The sequence below is a fragment of the Sturnira hondurensis genome, unplaced genomic scaffold, assembly GCF_014824575.4.
Source record: "Sturnira hondurensis isolate 20B ecotype Veracruz unplaced genomic scaffold, ASM1482457v3 Scaffold0008640, whole genome shotgun sequence".
In the NCBI taxonomy this organism is placed as follows: Eukaryota; Metazoa; Chordata; class Mammalia; order Chiroptera; family Phyllostomidae; genus Sturnira; species Sturnira hondurensis.
In genome coordinates, this window is record NW_028081271.1 from 19,482,952 (window position 1) to 19,510,781 (window position 27,830).

General features: G+C 42.1%; 1 protein-coding gene across 3 annotated transcripts; it reads left to right on the forward strand.

Moving 5' to 3' along the window:
• The first annotated feature begins 1,156 nt into the window (after positions 1–1,156).
• Positions 1,157–27,391, forward strand: ASH2L (ASH2 like, histone lysine methyltransferase complex subunit). 3 transcript variants are annotated; one of them, XM_037055363.1, is made up of 17 exons: positions 1,157–1,395; positions 2,037–2,103; positions 2,242–2,387; positions 4,585–4,673; positions 4,957–5,051; positions 9,913–10,008; positions 10,831–10,926; positions 11,861–11,936; positions 12,654–12,671; positions 14,106–14,199; positions 14,952–15,169; positions 21,373–21,540; positions 21,834–22,027; positions 23,267–23,359; positions 25,468–25,566; positions 26,268–26,327; positions 26,430–27,391. In XM_037055363.1, the coding sequence occupies exons 1-17, from the start codon at positions 1,208–1,210 to the stop codon at positions 26,535–26,537; spliced, it is 1,905 nt and encodes a 634-aa protein (XP_036911258.1). In that variant the 5' UTR covers positions 1,157–1,207; the 3' UTR covers positions 26,538–27,391. The 3 variants fall into 3 exon arrangements, with proteins under 3 accessions (XP_036911258.1, XP_036911259.1, XP_036911260.1); XM_037055365.1 differs by lacking the exon at positions 1,157–1,395 and adding an exon at positions 1,704–1,775; XM_037055364.1 differs by lacking the exon at positions 12,654–12,671 and having other exon boundaries at positions 1,159–1,395.
• The last annotated feature ends 439 nt before the right edge of the window (positions 27,392–27,830 follow it).

A 27,830-nucleotide genomic window follows, 5' to 3' on the forward strand; every position in this document is an offset into this window, starting at 1 on the left:
AAAACCTCCACTACAACAAATATTTTGGGGTATGTACTTTGAAACTGTGTAAGTGTGCTGTTTTTTTTCTAAAGTTTTACTCAATACTATTAGCACTTATCACCAACAACTTAAAAAATAGTCTATCACTTGGTAATTCAATTATATCCTCCTTCGGTTTTGTTGAGAACAAATAATTGAGGACCAATTGGGGAATCAAAATATCTACACGTTACCAATTGTTCTTGTGCCTAGTATCCCAGAGGTTTGTACACCCTGGGGCAATACATTATAGGAAGATTTAGATGCAAGATTGGAGAAAAGTAGTTTTATTTTATTTTATTTTATTTTATTGGTCAAGTGAGACAAAGTCGGCAACTTTTTAGTAAGTAGATTGTAAACACTGATTTCCTGAAAACTATCTTGGCCCGAATACTTATAAGGGTTTGTATTCTCGTTTGAAGGCCATGGCTCTGAATGATTCCACTCCAAAGATTTTCACCTGCCAACAGTGTCGCTGTTACCTCTAGTCCGTACCTGGTCCTTTCTCTAATGACCAAGCTTTTCTAAACTCTTAAGCCCCACAGCACCTGGTTCCCTTGCTTGCAGGCTTCATTTTCCGACTCTTCAAATATAAAGCGGCTTGCAGCTTCTAGAAGACACAACGCTTCTTGCCTCTCCCGCCTGGATATTCCATTCACATCCTCTCCCCGGTCCTCTCGTCGTAGCTGAGGCTCTAGATTCAGACTGTCCAGGCTCCCATTTCTAAAGGCCAGTTGGAAACTTGTGCCAAATGGCAGGTCATTATTAGGGCAGTGCAGCTAACAAACTACTTCTGCGGCGGGGCAGTCAGACTGGCTACCTTTTCCGGAAAACGTTTCCTACATTTACAGGCAAGGTATATTTGCAATACACACGACCGCGTTCAAATCTGTAGGAAGCCAGGGCTCTCAGGGAGCATCCGTCCTGGGAATGAAGTTACTACTAGAGGAAATTCTACCAAGATCCAAGCCTCCTTCGCCTGTGTTTTTGCCTTTGGCTAGCCAGGCCCCGACGCCCCGCCCATTTCTGCCTGCCCTTGGGACCTTAAAGTGGGCCGGGAGTGCTCATTACTCAGACAGGCAGTGGACCCACCTTGAGCCTTTACTATTTGAAGATTTTAGAGACAGTCAGCAAGTCGCGCGAGACGGATTTAGTGTTATCGCGAGACGTCTGGGAAGCGGTAGTGATGGCGGCGGCGGGAACTGGATCTGGACCCGGAGTGGGTGCAGGACCCGGTACAGCAGCGGCTGGGAATGCAACAGCAACCGATGAAGGGGAGACGAAGCAGGTGGTAGCGGCAGCAGCGGCTCCACCTGGAGAGGGGACATCTGCTGCTCCAGCAGCGGAGCCCAGTTCCGGAGAGGCCGAAAGCGGGTAAAACGCCCTGCAACCACTGGAGGGCAGGGGAAGGGAGGCCCGCCCCTCTTGGAATCCAGCGGCTCCCGGGAGCTCTCCTGCTCGCCCCTTCCGAACCTAGGCCCTGCACCAACGGCTCGCCCTGCCCCCTGCGGGACCGTAGTCCCGCCCGCCGCTTGGCCCGTCCCTCCTGAACTGTATCTCAGACTACGCCCCTTTCCGCACCTTTTAAGGTCTGTGAGAGCCAACTTTTTTGGCACGTCTCCGGTGCTTGCACCCCGGTGCAGGGCTGGTAGTGCAGTCTTCTAGCAGAAACCCCTCAAATATCCCAGAGAAGAAACCACTTTGCATTGCCAGGCTGGAAGAAGTGGCGGTCTCTCTGAAACAGTGGGAAAACTGTACGTCTGTGAACCTCCCCCAGGACCAATTCCATCTTGTAGGTTTGTCTGTAAGGGCCGATTAGGCATCCTGCTGTCTGTCCCATGGGCCTCCTCTGTCTGAACCACATTCTTCCTAACCCTGGGCATGGAGCCTGAGAACGGGCTTAGCTGAAAAGTCTGAGTGTGAAGTTTAGCAGTACTTCGATCATTTTCTTTGGGAATAGGCGTTTTGAGGTTCGTTTCGCATATTTTTACTTGAGTGCCTTCATTATCTTGTAGGGATGCAAACTCTGTTGATGTGAGTGGTGGTTTAGAGACAGAATCCTCTAATGGAAAAGATACGCTAGTAAGTATTTCTCTTTGGATGTTCGCAAGGCAAAATAGGGTTTGTTAGTGGTTTTGTGTTTTTTTTTTTTGTTTTTAAGCGAGCCAAAAACACAATTGGGTCCACTAACTTGATTCTCTGATGGCTCTTTGGACACAGGAAGGTGCTGGGGATACGTCCGAGGTGATGGATACTCAAGCGGGCTCCGTGGATGAAGAGAATGGCCGGCAGCTGGGAGAAGTAGAGCTGCAGTGTGGGATATGTACAAAATGGTTCACAGCAGACACCTTTGGCATAGATACCTCGTGAGTACTTTCTGTAGCCTTTGTAAGAGTCACTTGTGACATAGATCTGAACATGTTCAACAGTTGGTTTGTAGGTCAGTATAAATGTATGGTTTTTCCTGTGGTTCCTAAACCCTGTTCAGTGGGTAGTAGGACTTGAGTCAGTTCTTTTAATACAGTGACCGTGTTTTCTGCCTACTGAGAGCACAGCCCTAATAGGTACAATGGTGGGTACTATCCCTTCTTTTGAACTTTACAACCATTTTGAGACAAAATCGTGCAGTTACAAAGTACTCTATAAACAGATTTGAATCAGTATCATTTGAACCTTGTATTGGGTATTGTGGATTTGGGGGAAAGGGTTGTGTATAGGTGGACACAGCCTGAAGTCAAAAATTTGAGATGACCCTTCAAGCTGAGCCATCCTTTTTCAGCTTTTGCTTCTAATTCATTCCCTTAGGTATCCTGAGTTCTCTCCTCAGCAAAACCTATTTCCAATCTTTTACCTCTTCTAGTGAATTAAACTCACTTTAGGAGTGAGAATGAAAGGCTTTTTCCCTTAACAGCAAGTGACATTTACTGACTCTCTGTCTGTGGCAATAATTGTACTGCTGGCTCTCTGTGGCGTTTCTTCTGGTCCGTATACCAGTAAATTTAGACAGGACTATCTCAAAATAAGGGTGCATTATTAAGTTAATTTCCTTGGACGGGATTGTGAAGAAATACCCTTGTTTGTAATTTGTTGAAGGCTTTCTAGAGAAAAGGTTAAAGTGTGTTTTAGAAATGCTAATGTTCCATTAACATGTGACTGGTGAGTTAGGATAAAATGTTCACAAAAGGAAGAAAAGTACTAAAGGATCAGGAATTGATCTTGGTAGAAATGTCTGTAGGGAAAATAAACTAGCTGAGCAAATCTTGTTGCTTAGAAAAGACCTAAAATCTGGCCACTGTGGAGGTTTGGATAGACAATACCTAGGAAAGGAAATTTACCAAAGAGGTAACTGGGGAGTAATCCAGGGAAGAATCAATCCACAGTTCAGACTTTTGTTAAAGACCAGTTTATACTTGTATTTGAAAAGTTAACACCTGAAGCCCAAATAAGTGGGACAGCTTATCTTCTACCACTGAGAGGAGGAAGTGAACTAGAAAGATAGGGGAAAAGGCTGCTCTAAACACCTGATTGTGTTTGGATTAAATAACTATATTTAACCTGCCTCTGGCATGAGGCTTTGCCTTCGGTAAATGTGTATCACACAGGCTGTTTAACAGAAGGGTTTCGAGAGAGAAGTAAAGGTAAGGGAGCTCGATCTTAACATTCGTAAGAATGTTTTGTAATCCCATGAGTGGTAGCAGTGGGCTCACATTTGGGAATCTCCTTTTGGAGAATACCTTAAACTAGTTTCAGTCCAAGATAAACCTGCCTTTATTTTTATTTCTCTTCCAACTTATACTGATCGTTTATTTTTCTGTTACTCTCTTTTTTTCTTTTTTATTTATTTATCTTTAGAGGGGAAGGGAAGGAGAGAAGTATCAATGTATGGTTGCCTCTCATGGGTCCTCTGCCGGGAACTGGCCTGCAACCAAGGCATGTGCCCTGACTGGGAATTGAACCGCGATCATGTGGTTCGCAGGCCTCGGCTCAATCCACTGAGCTACACCAGCCAGGGCTGTTACTCTCTTTTTTCCAAGACTGAGTTCTCCCTGTGCTTTTCTAGTCATCCAGTACAGTCACCACCCCACTTTCCTTCTCTAATGCATCAACTTCTCAGTCTCTGCCATGTTTGGTCTCTTCCCCTCTCCTGGGTTCCTCCTCTCTGTCTTCAAACAGACAAGTTTTCAGGAGATTTCCTCTTTATGATACAAGCTGTCTTAAGTGGCTGGAACTCCTTTCATTTCCTGCCCACTCCTCCATTTAGCCAGGCATCAAGCTTTACCAGTTTTTCTTCTTCTACACTTGGCATTTCCATTTTTGTTACTGTCACTCTAGGTGAGACCTAGAATGTCTTATTAAATATTTGTGACAGAATAACCCAGGTGTTTGTAAAAAATACAAGTCCTGTTTTGATTTTGGTTGCCTTTTGAAGGTTTAATCTTATACAAATATATGCATATTAACATGGGGGTATTACTTGCACTGCTGTTTTACTTCTTATAAAGAAGTGTGTGTGCAGAACTTCTTATAAAGTTCGCTGATTTGTACAATTCGGCTGTTCGGCAGATCCTGTCTACCTTTCATGACCAACTACAGCTTTCACTGCAACGTGTGCCACCATAGCGGGAATACCTACTTCCTCCGGAAGCAAGCAAGTAAGAACCGAGTACTGTGGAGTGCTGCCACAGAACTGTCCGGCAGTTAGCTGGGACAGAAACAGGGTGTGGGCTTAGCAGAATCGGGAATCCTTGGCCTGGCAGCGGTAGAAGTTGCATTGGGGTTTAGCTCTGAGTGATTGCTATTGTCTGTTTCAGGTCAAATGATGATCCTACTTTTCAGTACTACAGTTGTTCATTTGTAGACCATGTCGTTGAATATTCTTTTGGTAATAAGAGTTGGTGTTATAGGTAACTTTTTCTTCCTTTTTGTGTTTCATAGACTTGAAGGAGATGTGCCTTAGTGCTTTGGCCAACCTAACATGGCAGTCCCGAACACAAGATGAACATCCGAAAACCATGTTCTCCAAAGATAAGGTAGAGATGCAGTTAATGAAATTGCTATTAGGCCCGAGAGTCAGGTGGAATGTCTACATGTATTCTTTAACACTAAGTGCTTTCCTCCCAGTTTGTATGAATATATTACTTGATTCAGTACTTATTTTATTTTTATTTTATGTGATTTAATAACTTCCTAACATGTGTACACTATGTCATTTGGCTTAGTTATTAGGAAGAATCCTTAAGTCGTTTTGGTTGGCTTTATAAAAGCAAATGACGGTCTAGCTCACAGTTAATAGTCAGATCTTCAGGTGAACCTTTTTAGCCTAGTTGAGCTATTTTTATAGATGCCATCACAGATTTTTGTCATAGGGAAAGGTGGCCAGTTTATACATGCCTTGTGTTAAAAACAGTTATTTTTTATTATTAAGTTGGAAAACCACATGACTACTAGTCAGGATTCAAAATTGCTTGATTATTCCATCCATGAGTCCTTCCTGCTGTGATTCATGGTTAAGAAATATGAAAAATTAATTTAATGTTTACTTTGTGACCTAGTATACATTCTTACCTACCCACTCTCATTTACAACTGAAACAAAACTTTCATCTAAGGAGGCTTACCATCTGATCTTTTCCTTCTGCACTCTGACGTTTGCTATCCTAGTCCATAGAACAGTTTTCACCTGTAATCTGCTAATAGTTCGCAACCTACAGTTTGACAGTCATTGCTATAGGATGTGCAGTTAGATCAACGTAGCCAGGATCAGGCTTTGGCGAGGACATAGCTTTGGTCAGGCTTCAGGCTGTGTTTTTCTACTAACGAGAAACTAGGGCTTAATTCTAGAAGCTGCCGGAACTGGCAGAGGGTCCTCCCCCTGCCTCCTTTCCCCCCGTATTAAAAGTGCTTTAAATAGAGGTGTGCTGTGGTAGACTTGGGGGTTTTTTTCTTGTAGTTTTATCTTTTTCCCAAATTATTTTGAAATTTTCAGTTATACAAAAAAATTCAAATAGTACAAGGAACATCTATTCATTCTTTTTTAAATTTATTTTTATTTTTTTTATATATATTTTATTGATTATACCATTACAGTTGTTCTATTTCCTCCCCCTTCATTCCCCTCCACCCGGCACACCCCCTCCCCCACCATTCCCCCCATTTAGTTTATGACCACGTGTCTCAAGTTCTTTAGATTCTGTATTTCCCCTACTATTCTTGTCCTCCCCCCTATCTATTTTCTACCTACTAGCTATGCTATTTTCTGTACCTTCTCCTCCTCCCACTCCCCTGTTGCTAACTCTCCATGTGTTCTTCATTTCTATGGTTCCACCTCTGATCTAGCTGTCCTCTTGGTTTGCTTTTGTTTTAGGTGTGGTTGTTAATAACTGTGAGTTTGCTGTCCTTTCACTGTTCATATTTTTCATCTTCTTTTTCTTATATAAGTCCCTTTAGCATTTCATATAATAAGGGCTTGGTGATGATGAACTCCTTGAACTTGACCTTATCTGAGAAGCACTTTATCTGTCCTTCCATTCTAAATGAAAGTTTTGCTGGATAAAGCAATCTTGGCTGTAGGTCTTTGGATTTCATGACTTGGAATACTTCTTTCCAGCCCCTTCTTGCCTGTAAGGTCTCTTTTGAGAAATCCGCTGACAGTCTGATGGGAACTCCTTTGTAGGTGACTGTCCCCTTATCTCTTGCTGCTTCTAGGATTCTCTCCTTCATTTTCATCTTGGCTAATGTAATGATGATGTGCCTTGGTGTGTTCCTTCTTGGGTCCAACTTCTTTGGGACTCTCTGAGCTTCCTGGATTTCCTGGAAGTCTATTTCCTTTGCCAGACTGGGGAAGTTCTCCTGTATTATTTGTTCAAGTAAATTTCCCAGTCGTGGCTGTTTCTTTTCCCCTTCTGGTACCCCTATAATTCAGATGTTGGAACATTTAAAGATGTCCTAGAGGTTCCTAATCCTCTCCTCATTTTTTTGAATTCTCGTTTCTTCATTCTTTTCTGTTTGGTTGTTTTTGTTCTTCCTTCTGGTCCATTCCATTGATTTGAGTCCCAGTTTCCTTTCCATCACTATTGGTTTCCTGTGCATTTCCCTTCATTTCAATTAGTTTAGCCTTCATATGTTCCTCTAATTTGTGACTATAATCAACCAGTTCTGTGAGCATCCTGATCACCAGTATTTTGAACTGTGCATCTGAGAGGTTTGCTATTTCTTTTTCGCTTAGAGTTATTGGCTCTGGGGCTTTAAGTTCTTTTTGAGCCATGTTTTGGTCTGTTCGCACCTGTTATGTACGTATGAGGAGCGGAGCCCTAGGTGTTCACCAGAGCAGGGCAACTCAGTTGCTGGGTTGTGACACTGTACATGGGGGCGGGGTCAAAGAGGAGCAATGGCGTCCCATCTGCCACCACTGCCACATCTGCCACCGTCCGGGCCGCGCGTTCTGTCACACTGTGCGCAAATGTGCCACCACGGTCAGCCCCCCGCCACTGGGTTTGCCCGCTGGGGCCTGCGTGGTCCGTCTCACTGCTCACTGTGCTGGTTTATCTGCATGCAAATGTGTGACTGCGGTCAGTCTGCCCCACACCCTCACTGGGTCCACGCTGCTACTCCGGCTGCCTGTGCACCTGGGTCGGGGGAATCTTTCCTGCCCGACCCAGCTCCGCTGCTGGCTCCGCCCCTCTTACTGATCCAGTTGAATGCGGTTCGTTGTTTTCGGACTTCTATGTAGTTCAGTTTTCTGTTCTTTGGCTCTGTCTTTGTTTACTAAACCTTTGTTGTATTCAGACTTGGTTGTGGGAGAAGGCACAGTGTTTCCACCTATGCCTCCATCTTGGCAGAAGTCCCCATCTATTCATTCTTTACCTAGATTTGCCAGTTAATATTTTGCTACATTTCCTTTATCTCCACACATCTATATTTTCCCTCTATGCTGTGTGAGACTAAATTACATACATTACACTTTACCCAATATTACTTCATAACCACAATGTGGTGATCATACTAAAAAAATTTAGTTGATGCAATGAAGTATCTAATACATACAACTTGTATTCTTTTATATATAGTATGCATGCATATTTTTTCATATTATTATTGTCTTAATATCGTTAATAGCTTTTTCCTCCATCTAGAATCTGATCAAGGATTACACATTACATTCAGTTGTAATGTCTCTTTTGTCTGTAATCTGGAACAGACGTATTTTATTTATTTATTTTTTACTTATTTTACTTTTTTTTTCGGTTTGCTATGACATTTAAAATTTTAAAGAACAAAAAATTTTTGAAGAGCGTAGACCGTATTAGCATGATGTTCCTAATTTGCATTGTCAACCAGTGGTCAGTGGCCATTCATCACCAACAGAAGTCCCCAGTTTGGGATTCAGTGAAGAAGGAAACTTGTCATTCATTTCAAAACAGCTCAGTTGTGATAAGCAGAGCTCTGAAAACAGCCTGGCCATGAAGCAGCTCTGGAGCCTCAGGCTCTCTGTTCCAGAAGACACAGTTGATGTTTCAGCAAGGGAGACACAGCCTTCAGTGACAAGGGAAAGTGAGCCCACCAGGAGCTGAGTTATATTGACTGAAGTCCTTGCCCCTGGTCCCTGATTGGTCTGTCCTCATGCAAATAAGGACTCCAAATTCTCCTAGTTTGATTGGTCCAAAAGGCACTGCCCTGATTGGTCAGAATAGAGCCACAGTGGTTGGTCAGAGATTCATAGCTCTGATTGGATGGGGAAAGCCTCAGTCCCATTGGTCCAAATACACACTGCAGGCAGACAGTTCAGTGCAGACCTCTCCCTGAAGTGCAGTTGGTGAGGCCTCTGTAGAAAATGTCTGCTAGACTCTTTTATTTTATTATTATTTTAAAAATTTAAGCCTAGTTAGCCATATGGAGCCCTTTTTATAGTAGGTATCTTCTCTCTCAGGGTTCACAGCACTTACCTGATATTTTCCTCATGGCTAGGTTCAAGTGAAACATTTTTGGTAAGAATATTATTTATGTAGATTTCCGTGGAACTAGCTCTAGTGGAAGATGTTAGTGGTTAACTCTGGTGGACTGTGGCAGAATGGCCTGCAGAGGGGATAGTTGGTGCCAGAAGATGAAGCTCAGACATCAGACATTGTTTTAGTCATGCAGGCAAGAACTGGCGAGGACCACAGTCAAAGTGGTGGGGCTGGAAAGGAAGCCCGATTGGTGAGAAATTTCTGAAAATTTAAAATTCATTTGGTGCCTTGGCCAAGTAGCTCAGTTGGTTAGAGTATCGTCTTGATACACCAAGGTTGTGGATCTGATCTCCAGTCAGGGCATATACAAGAGTCAGCCAATGAATGCATAAAATGGTAGAACTGCAAATTGAAGTCTCTCCACCCCCCTCGTTAATAAATAAAGGAAATAAAATAAAATTCATTTGGGTATCAATCAGTTACGAAGGTTGTGCAAGAAGAATCCAGGATGACTCTATGGTGTCTAGGTTGGGCTTCTGGGTGATAGTTGATTGTAGTGTAAACAGCATAAAAAGCTGCAGAGCAGATTTGTGAGGTGAGAAACAGTTCATTTTTAATCACAAGAAGGTTGAGGTGCCTGTGGGATGCCCAGATGGAGATGTCTCAGGCAGGTGGAAATAGAAGCTCAGAAGACAGGATAGCTTTGTAGTCATCTTTCTGCGGGGAGCCAAGATTACAATCTAGTTCAATTGTGAGCTCTGTGTCGCTAAGGTTTGTATATACTTGTTTGACTTCCCCACAATCTGTCTCGTTTGCATGCAATTATGTTTGTTTGTAAACATGGATTTTTCTTTTGACAATGCCTTTGGAAATGTTGCAGTTTTCTTTTTGTGAGCATAGCTTTGAAACCAACTATAGAGGTCTTAATGTTTTGTTTTAAAAATTAGGATATCATACCATTTATTGATAAATACTGGGAGTGTATGACGACCAGACAGAGACCTGGGAAGATGACTTGGCCAAATAACATTGTTAAAACAATGGTAAGTAGGCAAAAGTCAACTGGACTTGACATTTGGGCAGGGTTCTTTATACGACTCACATTCTCTTGAGTCTCACTGAAATAATGCTGTGACTAAGAACACAAGAACAACTTAGTATTAAGTCTTCAAGAGTGCGATATAACTACTTGTCAACCTTAATAGTTTCTACACAAAATCAGTAAGTTGCACGTCATGTGTCATTGTGCCTGCATCACTTGCGTTACATGACGCTGAAACTTACGTTCGCTGTACTCTTGCAAGTATAATTTTATAGTGAAATTAGAGACAGCTTTTTCTCTGATTTAAAAGCAGAAACAACGCTGTTCTAGACATTATTGTCCTTAGAAATCAAGAGCACTTGGGGAGAAATCAACAGCAAACTGTTAACAGTGCTTGTCTCTGGGAGGTGGAAGGGGATGTGGGGACTGTGAAGGCCTTTGGCTCTCGTTTTACGTTGCACTGTTTGAATTTTTTGATAATCATGTATTAATATTCTGATCAGAGAAAAACAGTACAGCCCCTTTTTTGGAGATTATACCTAGGAGTTAGAACTGGTGGTTGATCATTCAGTACTACTTTTTTTAAAATTTTTTACAATTAAATATTTTATTTACTTATTTATTTATCTTTAGAAGGGAAGGAGAGAGGGAGTGAAATATCAATGTATGGTTGCCTCTCCTGAGTCCCCTGCTGGGAACTGTCCTGCAACCCAGGCATGTGCCCTGACTGGGAATCGAACTGCGATCCTCTGGTTCGCAGGCTCGTGGTCAGTACTACTTTTAAGAATAAAGTTTTCAGTAATAAAATACTGTTTCCTTTTAGAGTAAAGAAAGAGATGTATTTTTGGTAAAGGAACACCCTGATCCTGGGAGTAAGGACCCAGAAGAAGATTATCCCAAATTTGGACTTTTGGATCAGGTAACGTTCATATGCTTTATATTTTCCTTTTGATTTTTAGGCCACTTGGGGACCTGGAGTTGGGTGTCGTTTACATTTGTATATTTGCCACATATAACACACTGCTGTAACATGCCCCTAACATGGCGGGCTCCAAGTAAATCATTATTGGCACATGTGGAAAGAAAGAACACTAAGCTTTTACCAGGAGATTAGAGTTTTAGTTCTGGCTCTTCCCAAAATGTTACCACTTTACGCATATTATTCTTACATTTTTTAACTTTAGTTTCCTTACTAATAACATGAATATGCCATTCTAAGTTATTTTTTACTTTTTTTTTTAAATTGTTATTCAAGTACAATTTTCTGCTTCCCGACCCCCGCCATGATTTTCTTTCTCGAATTTCACTCTTAAAAACATTCGTTATTGTGAAGAATTTCTGATGTACCTAGCAGAACACGAGGAAAAAGCAAATTTTTACTTTGTTCAATAATGGGTCACAGTTGGCATCTCAGGAGGTCAGATCTTTCTGCTGTACCTTAAAATGCTCTATTTGCTAGCCTTTAAAATTTAAGATTTCACATAGAAATTCAGATTTCAGTCTTGTAAAATGAAAAGATGCGACGGTACTGGGCCTGCCTGAAACCCTGCAGGAAGCTGAGTGAATGGGCTTGGGCACAGCACTTTGCCATGGCCCACTGTCACCTCCCACTCCCTGGTGACTGTCATTCATCATCACCCTTAAACCACTTTGCTTCTTATACTTGATCTGCTTGACTTGTTACCTGCTGATCCCTGAGGCCTCCAAGTTTGGGACTCCTGCAAGCTTCAGACTTTTAGGATTGTCAGTTTCACTTCTAGTGCTATTAGAATTTCTCCTGGGTGGTTTTTTTAGCCTTGCCAGATTGGTTTGATTATAAAACTCCCTTCATAATTGAGTATGTTTCTCTCTAGGATCTTAGTAACATTGGTCCTGCTTATGACAATCAAAAACAAAGCAGTGCTGTGTCCACCAGTGGGAATTTAAATGGTAAGTGTTTAAGTGTCTCATTGGTGAAATATCTGGAAGCTGTTGAACTCAGATGTGCCTAGAATTGGGTATTCTTTGGGTTGACTCTTAACTGGATATGTAAAGCCCCAAACTCGATTTTTAGGAGCTAGCCAAGGTTCTGATAGATGGTAGAGGAGGACTGTTTGGCACTTTATACCACAGTTCGGGCTTAAGTGAAACAGATGTAGTGTAAAATAAGGTACACTTTTAAGGTTGGACTTACTGTGTTTACATTAGACTATATCCTTATAACTAACAGTTTAGATTGAGTTGCTTTCCATTCTTTTTCCATAACTTCAGTTCTTACTTTAAAATCTTCCCATTTCCATCTTCTAACTTTCTCACCCTGGAACTTCAGCTTATTTGCATGACAGCGTTTTCTGTAGCATGCTTTTTCTATCAGTAACCCATCTAATAGCAGGAATGCCCTTCATTGCCAATGTAATGGAATGAGAGCTGGGATTGCTGGGTGGTAGCTAGCTATTTATGTGACAGTGGCATCATTAACTTGGTTGTTTTTGTTTTGGGGGTTTTGGGGTTTTTTTTTGGAGTGGTGGCATCTTAAATATGTAATCATTTTCTCTGTTATGCTAAGATGGGAAATAGCTAAGTGTATTGTTTATCTTTTTACATCATTTCTTCCCTTCTTAACTGTTAAAATTTGACAAATATGTGGTGCCACTTCTGTTCTTACAGGTGGAGCCTCTTTGGGAGGTGAATTCCTCCTCTGTCCTCTTTCAGCCTCTCAGACTTAAGTATTTTGTGGTTTGGAAAAACGCTTTTTTGCTGAGTTGTGGTGGAAGCTAAAACTGAATTAAAATTGTAAAGCATCGTGAAAGTGGTGGCAATAGCATTTAATATGAAACAGTAGTTCCAGTTTAATCTTAGTAATTAAAAGCTTGTACGTTGTCATATTCCGCCTAACACAGCCAGAATTGTTTTGTTCAAAATAGATCTAAAAGTCCCTTAAAATAATTAAAATGCAAATGACAATAAAAACCTAACAGTGTTTGATTAAGGTAACTCAAACTAGCAATATTGATGTTGCAACACTTATAATGTTAAACCTTTTATGACAACTGGGAATCACACCTGATGTGTTCATAAAAGGAAGTCCCACATAAATCTGGTCCTGTGTATGCAGAATATGGCCTGCCCTCAACGTCTCGATCCTTTTCATTGCAGCAGAACTGCTGCTGATTTCTAAGCTTGCCTCAAATTAAGATACAGAACTCCATGCAGCTGTTTACCTAAAGGTGTTTTCCTGCAGTTCAGGGACTTTTCCTAGAAGACCAACTAATTGAGGGGTATGACAGCATTGGACAACAGTTTAAAGTGCCTATTTCAGAAATACACAAGGTAGTGTTCCTTGTGGCTTTAATACGCAGCTAAACTTTTTAAAATTAAATATGTAAATTATCTACTGATATTTGCTCTGAATTGCACAAGCCAGGTTCCAGTTTCAGTTAGTCCAACCTGAATTTTATGCATTGGCACAGTCCTAGTAATTGTCAAAATTTCCTGCTGAATCTAAAGCCTTCTTTCTTCAACCACGTGAGCTACCGCAGTAGCAGCACTGGAGAGAAACACCTTTCTAGTACTTCTGTTTTTGTTTTCTGTGTCTGATGTCCTCTTGTCTTGTTGGATAGTCAAGTTAAGTGCTTTTGCAGATATTATGCCTTTATTGTGTTCATGGAATATATCATGTGTAGTTCAAGCAAGAAAACATCTCCTTACAGTGAGGATGTTCTCTCTTTATGGATGTTTGTATTGACTTGGTTGGGAAGAAGAGCTTTGATATTGTTGCAGTTGTTGTTAGCTGTGGGTGTCGGGAATCTGAGTGAGTGAAAATGCATTTGTGTCACATCCTCAGAACGTGCACTGGTAGTTGCAGTTCACTAAGAAAGGAAGGTTGGAGATGTAACCCAGGCTCATTTGAGCTTACTGCCGGAACTCAGCATTCTGGGCTGTGAGACGCTTAGCACATTCATTCAGAACCAGAGTGAAATCCCATATGCTCTTGGGAAGGAAATCCTCCTGTAGGTGTTGCACAAATGCACGTTGGGAGTGTTAGTCTCCATGGAATTTCAGTGTCCACATGGTGCTTCTATCACAGCTCATTGAGAGTGATCTTCCTTCTCTTCAAAGGGGGAATTGCAGCAGGAAGCAGTGGAAAAGGAAGAGGAGCTAAGCGTAAACAGCAGGATGGAGGGACCACAGGGACCACCAAGAAGGCTCGGAGGTGGGCAGAGAACTCTCACCCCCATTCACCACTGTTAGAGTATTGTTTGGTGCTGGCAAAGTCCATCAGACGGAAAAGAGCCATACTTCCAGTAGATCACATGTCTGAGGTTAAAAGCCTGTCCATTTTCCTTCAGTCTTGAGCACTTGAAGGGGTAAAATAACCCCAGGCTAGATATACTGATTTTCAAACTCGGTACTATACAAGCCAGCCCCGGGCAGCACTGTGTTGACTTCCCTGGGGAGTAAGGTTCCAGTAATGCATCTTGGCAGATACCAGATGGGGGAGAGGGAGTGAAACCAATTATGAACGCTGGCTTCCTTATGCCTCTTCCTGTCACTTTGTTCAATGCTATGACAAAATCCAGGTCATCTCTCACTTAGACAACAGGTAGTAAGTGCTCATATTACTTAGTTTCTGTTTATTAGTTTATAATAAGTAAGTACAGTAAAGGAAATTGCCTTCATTCGTCTTCTCCCTTCCCTATGACATACTTACTGAGTCACTGTCATAGATACAGGTAACCGGAACAGGCTAAAGTGATTGAACCAAACCTATTTTACCAAATAGAGACTCTTTTTCATTCCTCTGTTTTGCCTGCAGAGGGCAGGCCGATCTGTTTGAGTAATGAAATGCATTTGTGAAGTTGCTTGTGTTCTACCTGAAGTAAATCAGAGGCCTTTCTTACAGAATTGAAGGCAGTGGAGCTAGAGGGGTTTTAGTTTATTGATTTTATTTTTTCCTTTCTGCAGTGACCCTTTGTTTTCTGCTCAGCGCCTTCCTCCTCATGGCTACCCCTTGGAACACCCGTTTAACAAAGATGGCTATCGGTATATTCTAGCTGAGCCTGATCCCCACGCCCCTGACCCTGAGAAGCTTGAACTTGACTGCTGGGCAGGAAAACCTATTCCTGGAGACCTCTACAGAGCCTGCTTGTATGAACGGGTTTTGTTAGCCCTGCATGATCGAGGTATGTAAGATACTAATGTTCATGTTGGACCCAGAATTACCCTGAACTACTGTCGTCAGCTTTGTCCAATCTAAGATTAGATACATGTCAGTCTAACTCCTCCACACCCTGTTTCTAGACTCAGCAGAATGTGCAAGAAATAACTTAATTTTTTGTCTTATGTAGCCATTATACACGCATACATGTACATGTATATACATGTATATGATTTATTAAAACTTTCTATTTTGAACTAATTTTAAATGTACAGTAAAGTTGCAGGAACAGTGGTTTCCATATATCCCTCATCAGGCTTCTTCTGATGGTAATGTCTTATATAACCGAAGTACAGTAATCAAAACCATGAAATTAACATGGTAAATGCTATTAATGGAACTAAAGACTTTATTTAAATTTCACTGATGCCTCTTTTCTAGGCTCTCACATTACACTTAGTTATTTCTACTTAGTCTTTTGCAATCTTCAACAGGTCCTCAGTAGTTGCTGGTTTTTTATGGCCCTAACACTTTTTAAGTGTATTAATCAGTTATTTTGCCCAATATTTCCCAGTGAGGGCTTATCTTTTTCTCACAATTAAACTGAGATTATGCTTTTGGGTGGGGGGAACACTGCAGAAATGGGTCCTCGTTGCATCATCTCCTGGAGTTCGTGATGTCCCTGTGTCTGCTGATGGCTTCTCTTGCCCATGATCTTTTGGTTCAGGTGGTTTGTGCTAGCTTTCTCTGCTGTCTTTGCCTTTGTACTCAACAAAGATCTTGGGGAAAGATACTTTGAGGCTATGCAAATAACTGGTTTCTTTGTAAAGCCTTAAGCACTAATTTTAGCATCTATCAGTGGATCTTATTTGCTGCAATTATGAATGTGATGTTTGCTTGATGATTTTTTTCCTCCATTTATTATTAAATTGATTATAGCAGTGTGGACTCATAGATAGTCATTTTATTCTCTGGGGTTACTTTGGTATACTTTATTTTGTTGGTCAAATTATTCCAGATATGGCTGTTAGAAAATTCTTGAGGTTCCTGTGTTTCTTGATATGTCATTTTTTTAAAGTACTTCCTTACTTTCTGGTATTACAAGATATTCCTGGTTCATCTGGTGTTTTCCATGCCCCAGGCCAAGTGTGAGCTACTTCTCCAAGGAGCCGTGGCTCCTTTGATTGAAGAATGGTATTTAGAAACCTTATTTTTTAAGACTGTTACTAGGTGTCACTTCTAGACTCTCAGGAGGCAGAAGGAAGAAATGTATGTGTGCTCACTGGCACATATATACATGGCTACAGAGTTTACATTGGCACCTTGCATTCCGAACACCACAGGGTTGTTCCACCCATCTACTTTCCTTCTTTGTAACTTCTTTTTTCATCAGTGAGAAACCTAACTCTAAATCTCTACATTATATTTGTTTGTTCATTTGTAACATGCATATGAAGTAGTTTCAGAATTGCTGACCCCTGTGAGAAACATTCACGAACTAGATTGTAGTATTTATGTGCAGCTCTTTTTCTCCTTAGCCTTGCAATATCCCATCAAGACACGGTTAACCTGAATTAGTTCCTGTCTTCCCCACCTCCTTCATTAGGGTTCTGTTTTCTGTCTGTAACACAGCTCAGTTCATTTGTTAGCCTTTGTTTGGGTTATGCCACGTTGTGGGGGTGTGTGTGTGAGGGGGACGAATGTGAAACATTACCGTGATTCTGGGAGTTCGGTTTGTGCAGAAAGGTTTACTCCGGGTGTCACTACCTCCTCAACATCACCCTCTCCACTCCCTTCTCTTTCCCCTTTTCCACGATTTTTCTCACCCATCCCTATAGTAATCATTCTCTTTAGTTTCTGGTTTGTCCTTTCTGTCTTTCTTCTGCACAAATGAGCAGATACGTGTATATTTCCCTTTTTTCATACATTAAGGGCAGCACACTATAGATGCCCGTCAGTGTTTTGCTTCATACAGTTACTCTAGATCAGTTACCTCAAAGAGATTGCCCTTATTACTTTCCTTTTTAACTTTATGAAGCCCCATTGTGTGGATGTACATCGTTTATTCAGCCACTCTGCAGAGGGGCATTTAGAGTGTTTTCAGTACTTTTGCAATCACAGAGAGCCAGTGACTAATCAAGAGTGTATGCATTTTTGTACTGTTGGAATATTTTCGAGGTAGACTTCTAGACGTGAAATTGCTGCACCAAAAGGTAAGTATGTGCGTAGTTTGGTCGGATGTTGCCAAGTGTCCCTTCAGAAGGGCGGCTAATTGGCATTTCCACCAGCAGCGCGGAGTGTTTGCTTTCCCATGGCCTCACAAACAGAATGTGTCGTCTGATATTTTAATTTTGGCTGGTCTGATAGGCGAGAAATGGTATTTGTGCTGTTTCAATTTGTATTTCCTTGAGCTTGAACATTTTCTCATGTATAAGAGTCTTTATCTCATGAAGTACCTGATTTTTCCCCCCACTTTTTTATTGGGATCTGGGCCTTTGTTCCTGTGTATATCGGGGATATTAGCTCTTTGTCCATGTTGTGGGTTGTAAACATTTTCTTCCAGTGTGTCGGTTGTGACTTTGTTTATGACTTTTTTGTCATGCAAAACTCTTTAATATATAGTAGTTTTTTATTCACTTAACAAATACCATTCATTATCCTTTAGTCAAATATGAAAGTGAATTTAAATTAATTGCTTTTTAAAAAGATTTTACTTATTTATTTTTAGAGAGAGAGGAAGGGAGGGAGAAAGAGAAGGAGAAGGAGAAAGAGAGAAACATTGATGTGGGCCCTGGCTGGTGTAGCTCAGTGGATTGAGCGCGGGCCTGCAAACCACATGATCGCGGTTCAATTCCCAGTCGGGGCACATGCCTGGCTTGCAGGCCAGTTCCCAGTTCCCGGCAGGGGACGAATGAGAGGCAACCATACATTGATTTTTCTCTCTCTCTCTCCTTCCCTACCCTCTAAGATAAATAAATAAAATCTTTTTAAAAAAAAGAGACATGGATGTGGGAGAGATACATCAATCCGTTGCCTCTCACATGCTCCCAACTGGGGACCTGGCCCACAGCCCAGGCATGTGCCCTGACTGGGAATTGAACCAGAGCCCTTTCAGTCTGCAGGCCGGCACTGAATCCACTGAGCCACACCAGCTAGGGCTAAATTAATTGCTTCTAGAGGAGTATACTTCGTGAATTTTTGTTTTTGCGGACTATCAATGCACATTCCAGATAGTGTATTCCTTTACCCATAAATACCTTAGTATATATTTTAGCAAGGGTTTTTTGAAAAGATTTTATATACTTATTTTTAGAGAGAGGAAAAGGAAAAGAAAAAAAATTGATGTGTGAAACATCGATTGGTCCTGCATGTGCCGTAATCAGGAACCAGTCCCACAACCCAGGCTTGTGGCCTGACTGGGAAACGAACCAGCGACCTTTTGCTTTGTGGGATGATGCCCAGCCAGCTGCGCCACACCAGTCAGGAAGGGCAAACAAGGACTTTAAAAAACATGACCACTGTGTCCTTATCATACCTAAGACAAATAATAATTCCTTAATTACCTAATACCTCATCCAGATTCATGCTTCCATGGTTGATTAAAAATATGCCTTTTATTCTTTTCTTGAATTGGATCTAACCAGGTTCACATATTTATTACATTTGAAAGGCCATTACTTCTTGATTTAATGCTAAAAATTATAACACTTGTATTGGTTGCTAGTCATTTGGAAGTGAAGTATTGCAGTCCTGTGGTGTAAAGTCCATTATGTGTGGGTTTGTGTGGCTTATTGCACTGACAACATACTTTGATAGTAGGGAAGGGCCAAATAAGTGACCTCTGGGTTTAAGAAGTGAGACTTGTCTTGTTTCGCTATACATCATAGCTGTAACTCTGGAGGCGGGGGGAGTGAAACACTGGCCTAGTGCTCGCTTGTTAGTGCTCGATGCTTGGGACGGCAAGGGCCACCCACTGTTTATGCTGAGCCTTACACAAGTTAGGTAAGTCTATATCGTATCTTTTAAACTTTATTTTGAGATAACCTGAGACTTACAAAAGAAAGTTGTAAGAACAGTACCAAACTTTTCTCTTTTTTTTAATGTATTGATTTGGGGGGCAAGGGGAGAGAAACCTTGGTTTGATGTATTACTTATTTATGTATTCACGGGTTGATTCTTGTGTGTGCCCTGACCAGGGATCAAACCCGCAACCTTAGTACATTGGGATGACGCTTTTATCAGGGCCCAACACTTTTTCTCTCTGAACCATTCGAGAGTAAGTTGCTATGATGCTCTCTCATCTCTGAGAACTGTGTTCTCTATTTCTTAACAATAAGGACATTTTCCTAATGCTGTATAACCAACTACCGTAAAACTTAGCCGTGTAAAACTACGGATGTGTAGTGTCTCCCACAGTTTCTGAGAGTCAGGAATCAGGGAGCAGCTTAGCTGGGTGATCCGTTTCAGGAACACTCAGGAGGTGCAGTCAGGCTGTTACCTGGGGCTACCATCTCGGGAAACCCAGTGGGGCTGGAGGACCTGTTTCCAAGCTGGTGCACTCAGGCGACTGTGACAGGAAGCCCTCAGATCCTTGCCGTGTGGGCCTCTCCATAGACTGCTTCTTTGTCCTCGTCCATGGCAGCTTCTGGAGCAAGTGACCCACGAGAGAGTAGTAAAGTGTTCAAGCACGTTTTGTGACCGATCTTTTTAATTGGATAGTCACTTCCACTGTATTTTATTAGAAGTGAGTCACTGAGTTTAACCCACTCAAGTGGAGGGAAATTAGGCTCCACCTCCTGAAAGGAAGAACATCAAAGAACTAGTGGGTATTTTTAGCCCTGGCTTGATGTGGCTCAGTGGATTGGGTTCACTGGTTCAGTTTTAACAGTTGTCAAGATTTTGCCATGTTTGCCTTATCAGTTCCTTTCTTCCTTTTTTTAAAGATTTTATTTATTTATTTTTAGAGAGAGGGGAAGAGAGGGAGAAAAAGAGGGAGAGAAACATCAGTGTGTGGCTGCCTCTGGTGCACCCCATATGGGGGACCTGGCCTGTAACCCAGGCATGTGCCCTGACTGGGAATCAAACCAGCAACCCTTTGGTTCACAGGCTGGTGCTCAGTCCGCTGAGCCACACCAGCCAGGGCTGTTCCTTTATTTCTGTGTTTCTTTTTTCTGAATTATTAAGAAGTAAATCTCTATATACTTTAAAAAATAAGCATTTCTAAGAAGTATGCTATAATACTTCTATATAATGCTATTATCACACTTAACAAAATAAATAATTCCTTGCTATTGTGTGACTCCAGTTCCTAATCAGATTTTCTTGATTTTTTCAAATACCTTGTTATGTCTCCACACAATTCTTACGAATTACAAAGGGAAAATAGTAGCCTTGTAGTGGGGAAACCTGGGAGGCATCACCTAGACCAGGCGATCAGAGTTTAACACCTCTGCTCTGACGACATGTGTTTCCCTCTGTGACGCTCTGAGGCACAGCGTTACCTCAGGGGCGTTCCTGACAAAAGGCATAGCCTGGACTTAAATAGGGAGAAACAGCCAGCAGACCAAAGTGAGGGATAGTGTACACAGTGAAAGGTCACTGTCGTGAGAGGCTTGAGAAACTGCCCCAGATTTGAAAGACATTGAGAAGATATGACAACTGAAGGAGTTGTGGGATCTTGGATTAGATCCAGGACCAGAAAAAGGATATTACATTGATAATCGGCTTATTTTCAAGATCTGTTGGTCAATTAGTAGTATTGTATTAATGTTTTCTGGTTTTAATAGTTACATTATGGTCACAGGCGGTCTTAACATTTGGGGAAGCTGAGTGAGGACTCTTTACTGTTTTTGAAAATCTGAAGAAAGTTTCAAAGTAAAAGGTTACGTCGTCTTAAAGGATGGTTTATCAAATCAGGATCCAAGCACATTATAATTGGTTTATTATATTTTAGAGAATAAAAGGTACAACTAATTTTTACGTGTCCTCTTAAATCACATGTAACAAAACTGGATTACCTGACAGCTTTCTTCCTTTTTTCCCTCTCTCTGTCATCTTTACCTCATGTTGAGATTTTTAAAGTCCTGAACTAGTATTTCCAGTTCCCGACCTGCTATTGCTGATCTCTCATTGTGTTTCACTGGAGTATAAGGGACCCTGGTTTTGTGGCAGTTGTCTCCAAGTATCTCAGATAAGTTGCAGACATTCCATTTCTCTCCTTCTCTGCAGCTCCCCAGCTAAAGATCTCTGATGACCGGCTGACTGTGGTTGGAGAAAAAGGCTACTCTATGGTGCGGGCTTCTCACGGGGTGCGGAAAGGTGCCTGGTATTTTGAAATCACGGTGGACGAGATGCCACCAGACACTGCTGCTAGACTGGGCTGGTCCCAGCCCTTAGGTGAGCTGGGGCCAGAGTGTGGACACTGAGTCTAGTACAGAGGTGTAAGACTGTGTGACTGGGTTTTACTACGTTGGTACCTACCGAATTGTAGGCCCAAAACTCAATTCCTGGGCGTTTAAGTAGTTTGAAATTCTTGGAATATTTTTATAATTCTTTGTCAGAAGTAGTTAGAATCTTTACAAAATCGACCACTCCCCTCCCCCTAAAAAAGAGTAAGAATTTTTTTTCTTTAGCAAACCAGAGTTAAGTTGCAGTCCTCTGACTTCCTGCATGTCTTTTTATTGCGACAGGTAACCTCCAAGCTCCCTTAGGTTATGATAAATTTAGCTATTCTTGGCGAAGCAAAAAGGGAACCAAGTTCCATCAGTCCATTGGCAAACACTACTCTTCTGGCTACGGACAGGGAGATGTCCTGGGATTCTACATCAGTCTTCCGGAAGACACGGAGACAGCCAAGTCACTGCCCGATACCTACAAAGATAAAGTAAGTCTGTCCCCTACGGTGTTCCTGGGTTTGAAGACCTGGGGCAGCCAGTGCCTGGGGCTGCGGCCACTTGTGATGCTGACCTACCTTTCACATTTTTTCCAACATTTCATCATGAAAATTTCCAGACATAACAAAGTTGAAAGAATTTAAGAGTCACTGTCTGAGTACCCATCACCTAAATTCTGTTAGTATGTTATGCGTTTATTCTCCACTCACTCATCCGTCTATTCATCTTTTTTTTAAGTCCTTCAGAGAGTATTGCAGACATCAGTACACTCCCCCGCTGAGTACTTCAGATGCACATCGTTAGCTAGAGTTCAACCTTTGTCTAGTCTTTTTCTTTTGATGTGAAACTTAGGTGAAATGAAGTACACAAGTTTCCATTCACTCAGTTTTCAATTTAACCCAAACCCCTCCTGAGACAGATTGTGTTCTCACGACAGGAAGTTCCCCGACACCCCTTCCCAGTCAGGCCCTGTTCCACCCCGATAGCGGCAACTACAGTTTAGAATTTTTTCCCATCATAATTCTGTTCCGTGGGTTTTACTCTTTCTTGATCTTATATAAACGGAACCGTGCGGTATGTTGTCTTGCATCTGGATTTTATCATTTGGCTTAGTGCTTTTGAGATTCAGCCATGTTGTTGTATGTACCGCTAGTTGGCTTTTCATTGCAGAGTAGTACTTCTCTGTGTGAGTGTGCCACAGTCCGCTTCTCCATTTTCCTGGGTTTTTCCAGCTTTACAGAAAAATAACTAACATGTGTAACATCCATTTTCCTGTTGACAGACACTCGAGCTCTTTCAAGTTTGGGGCTATGAACATTCTTGAACAAATCTCTTTGTAAACACGTTTTCATTTCTTTTGAGTCTGTACCTAGAAATGGAACTACTGGGTCATGGGTACTTACGTGTTTATTCTGTGAGAAATCGTCTGACTCTTTACGTTCCCACCAACCGTATCTGAGTTGTAGTTACTCCAGTGTTGTGGTGCGAGTGTATATATACTTATGTGTATATATTTCCTCACAAATCTTATTAGTCAAGGCCTTTCTAAAAAATGTTTAACACACGATGTGCCATCTGGAACTTTTTAAGAAGCACATAGTTCAAAATATAGCGAAGCCAGCTCTGCAAAGATTTTAAATTGCTGCTGCAGAGCACATGACTCAGTGCTATTTGTGGATGTTCCGGATGCCCCACTAAGCCCTTTTTCCCTTTTTCTTTTGGTTTTCAAGGCTTTGATAAAGTTCAAAAGTTATTTGTATTTTGAGGAAAAAGACTTTGTGGATAAAGCAGAGAAGAGCCTAAAGCAGACTCCCAACAGTGAGGTGAGTCATGGCCCCAAAATGTCAGGACTGGGACCAACCCCCTGGGTATGAGTGAGGGAGTGAGCTGGCGGAGCCAGCTCACACTCTGCCTAACTGTTTCCATTCTTTCCGGGGTGCCTCACTACTGCCGTGAGGGGGATGACCAGGGTTCTTTAGAAGCACTGTAGAAAGGTGAAAACAATGATTTAAGAAGGAAATCTGCCCTGACTCAATGTGTAGCTCAGTGGATTGAGCACAGGCCTGTGAACCAAACAACCACAGTTCAATTCCCAGCCAGGGCACATGCCTGGGTTGCAGGCCAGTTCCCAGCAGGGGACGCATGAGAGGCAACCACACATTAATATTTCTCTTTCTCTCCTTCCCTTTCCCTCTAAAGATAAATAAATAAAAAATCTTTTTTTAAAAAAAGGAAGGAAATCCACACACAATTGAGGAAGCAAGTCAGAGATGTATATTTATTTTTTAAACATTTTAAAAAGATATTTATTTATTTATTTATTTATTTATTAGAGGAGAAGAGAGAAAGAAAGAAAGAAAGGGAGAGAAACATCAGTGTGTGAGAGAAACATTGACTAGTTGCCTCTCACACATGCCCTGACTAGGAACCAGACCCGCAACCCAGGCATGTTCCTGGCAACCTTTCGCTTTGCAGGATGACGCCCACCCAGCTGAGCCACACCAGTCAAGGTAGAGGTGTGTACGCTGTCAGGAGGTATCAAGTACAGAGGCAGGAACACTGCAGTAGGGGCAGAGAGAACCTTGCAGTGTAACCTAGGAGCGGCCGGAGCTGTGATGGCTCATTCAGGGTCCTCCAACAGGGGTGTCCAACCTTTTGGCGTCTCTAGGACACACTGGAAGAAGAAAAGTTGTCTTGGGCCACACGTTAAATATATAAACCCTAACGAACACTGATGAGCAAAAAAAGGTTCTAAGTAAATTTAGATTTTGTGTTGGGCCACAAGCATAGCCATCCTGGGCCGTGGGTCGGACTCCCCTGCTAGAACTTCCTCTACTTCCCTGTCCCAGAATTGTTGGAACATGTCTGCCCAAGGTCAGCACAGTCAAAGGGCTGACACATCTTGAACCAGCTACAGGACCAAAAACACAAGGGGAAGGCAAAGAAGAAAGTCCTGCGCTCGAAATATTTTTCCATAAAATGCTGTGAAGCCACCTGAGTCAATAATAGAAACTAATGAGGGGAAGTTTTGAAAAATGAAGGTTCCAGTTGAAAAAATTGTGAAGGGAACCAGTTAATAGGTCTAAGGATGATATAGCCAGAAAATACTGCAAGTCCTCAAATAACATTTTGTTGTAACATTGGTAGGATACCACAGAAACTTAACTGGTTTCAAAATGTGTTTCACTGCAGTTCCAAGAACCTTTTGGTTATGTTAAATAACAAATTATTGTACAGCCATGGAGAATATCACTCTTGCTGGGAAGAAGAGACAGAGAAAGTTAGTTACTTCAGAAAAAGGAACTTTTCTGAAGTCCAAATAAATAATGATTAAGAGAGAATATTTAGAACAGTTTGGGGAGATAAAGGACCAAAAAAAATGAGGGTTCAGAGACTGACAGGATATCCTGAAAGATTTTCAAAGTAGAATGCAGGGGAAGGATAAGCTTACAAATAAATAAGCTTAATCAGGTACTGGCAGAAAAACACATTACTTTTTACATACTTTTTTGTAAATTTATTGAGCGAGAAACTCTCAAAGTGTTGTTTCACTTATTTATGCATCATTGATTGATTCTTATATGTGCCCCGACTGGGGATCAAACCCACGACCTTGGCGTATCAGGACAATGCTCTAACCAGCTGAGCTACCTGGCCAGGGCCCAGATTACTTTTTATAAATACAATATAATGAATAATAGAAAGTCTAACTGGTAGAATTAGCATTGGAACATAGAAAAGAAAGAAACCTGAAGACCACCTAGAATGGTGCGTGTAAGTAGGCCCGGAGAACCCTGGTCACGTGAGGTGTCACTACACATGCCACCTGCTGCCCTTAGAACACACAGCATTACCACTGTGGTGGCAGCACTTCCTCAGTCTGTCTGTTCTGTGTTTAAATTCTGAAGTGAAACCGTGGTTTTTGTTTCAGATAATATTTTATAAAAATGGTGTCAATCAAGGCGTGGCTTACAAGGATATTTTCGAGGGCGTGTACTTCCCAGCCATCTCACTGTACAAGAGCTGCACGGTATGTACGCTCTGCCCCTCCCGTGACCAGAGCTTGAGAGAAATGGGTGAGTGGTTTGATGAAAGAGCCATTGATCGAGTTCTAGAAAGAAATATGAATAGCCTAGGTGAGACAGGAATGGTGTCTGACTGTTCCTGTTTCTTCCAAAATCAGTTGGGTGTTTTAGGAAGTGTTTGCCTGGATCATGCAATTAGTGTGCCCCATGCTTGTCCTGTGAACGCACTGTGTGGTCATGCCCATGGTGAAGGCTGTAAAGTGTGTGCATATGTAAATTTGGTGTTACATATGTCATGATAACCTACTGACCTACTACCATTAGCTTGTAACTGGGGTGTGAGTGTGAGAGAGAGAGAGATTGAGATTCAGTGTAAAAGGGGACTATCATTAGAGCCTGTTAGTGTGTTAGGGGTTTTTTAAGTCATTTGAAAAGGTAATGCCTGGAAGTTTCCATGTATTTTTAGTCTGTTGGTTAGGCACCATGGAGGTAAAATAAGAAAATCTTTCAGTTATAAAGAGAAATCAATATGTCTATTTATTTACCTAAGGTGTTGACCACTTTCAGCAATATCTTTGTATGTGTCATTATTCCAGTTATACCCTGAATATCACTGCTACCTTTAAAGAAAATACTTTCCCATGTCCCATTAGCTTTTTCACTATATATTTATTTTTTGTGTCTGCTCAAATTGAATTTACCCCAGGTTTCCATTAACTTTGGACCATGCTTCAAGTATCCTCCAAAGGACCTCACTTACCGCCCCGTGAGTAACATTAAAAATGTCCGCGTGCATCCCCAGCATCTTTGTTACTTCTTGCTGTAGTTATCCTAATCGCCTCATTTCTGTTTCTCATTCCCCCCGCAGATGAGTGACATGGGCTGGGGTGCTGTTGTAGAACACACTCTGGCTGATGTCTTGTATCATGTGGAAACAGAAGTGGATGGAAGGCGGAGTCCCCCGTGGGAACCCTGACCAGGTTCCCCTTTCTTTGCAGACATGGACTTTCTGGGGAATAATGGTGGGGTTTTTTTCTTGTTGTTCAACTGTCGCAAATGTTATCCCAAAGATACTGCAGCACATGGCCTCTGCTGTGAGCAAGTGAGAAGGCTGGGTGGCTCCGGGAGAGGTTCCCTGCCCCTCAGCTCTCCCCGCTTCTGGTGACTGCTCTCCGTGTGCCATACGCCAATGCCTGCTGACCCTGCGACCCTGTGAGCTCCCTGCGAAACCAGTGCTGTGCCATGTACCCCACCACTGGGGCTTGTTATCTTACTGTGTTTTCTAAGGAGTGAATGATATTGTCCAAGTGGCTAACTTATTTAAGACTTTTTCCCCCTGTGGGCATTGACTGTGTCCCCCCTGGTTTCCAAGGAAGTGGTAGGCCTGTATCCGAGACTAGCTGAAGTCAATGGTCGTACATTCCAGAACCAATCTTAAGAGCTTTTCCTCCGGGTGTGGGTTCGTTTTTGTTACTGGTTTTGAAATACGCTTTTGAACACTGGGGTCTCTGAAACTACCACGTCTCTAGAACTATAGTTGTGAAAGAAACTCGCTTGCAGCTTTAACAATTAGAAACTTCCCAAATAAAATTTGTGATCAAGCACGTGTGGTCATTTGCTTCCCTTTCAACTTGGGATCCTCCTGGTAACAGTGTCAGAAATGTGGGCTGTCTGCGGAAGGGTAGCCTGCACTGGGGGAAAGGCCTCTGACTTGTATCTCATTCCTCTCCTATTGCTTCCGTTCTGTTCGGCCACCTCAGCCACCCCCTTTATTCTGTGAAAGTCAGGCTCTCAAGAGGTGAAGAAGAAAGGGTCAGTGGTCTCCCTCCAGTGTTTCTCCTTGAACATGTGGATTACTCACTATGTACAGGTGGTTTTCCTGCTTTGCTTATAGTCCTTTGTGTGGCCGATGATTAACACTGGGCTGTGAGAGTGAGCCTTTCCTTGGGGCCCCTTGGTGGCTTCTCTGTCTCCCTTTTTTACGTGTCAGTGGCAGTGCAGCCCTCCCAAGGTGGGCCCAAAGACTCTCCCACATACAAATTTCTGCCTGTATTTTAATAGGTAGAGTAGTTCACCATGAGGTGGGTAATATGTTGCCAAGAATCACCATATATTATGCCTGTTCAAGAAATTTCCAAAATTTCAAGTGACTGTTCAGACCTTAACACAGTAAGTTTGATTAGTTTTGGCCATTCCACTCTCTTAACAGGAAACCTAACACTGAGTCAGGATCATCTTAGGCTGGAGCCTTAGCCTCTTACCCCTGGAT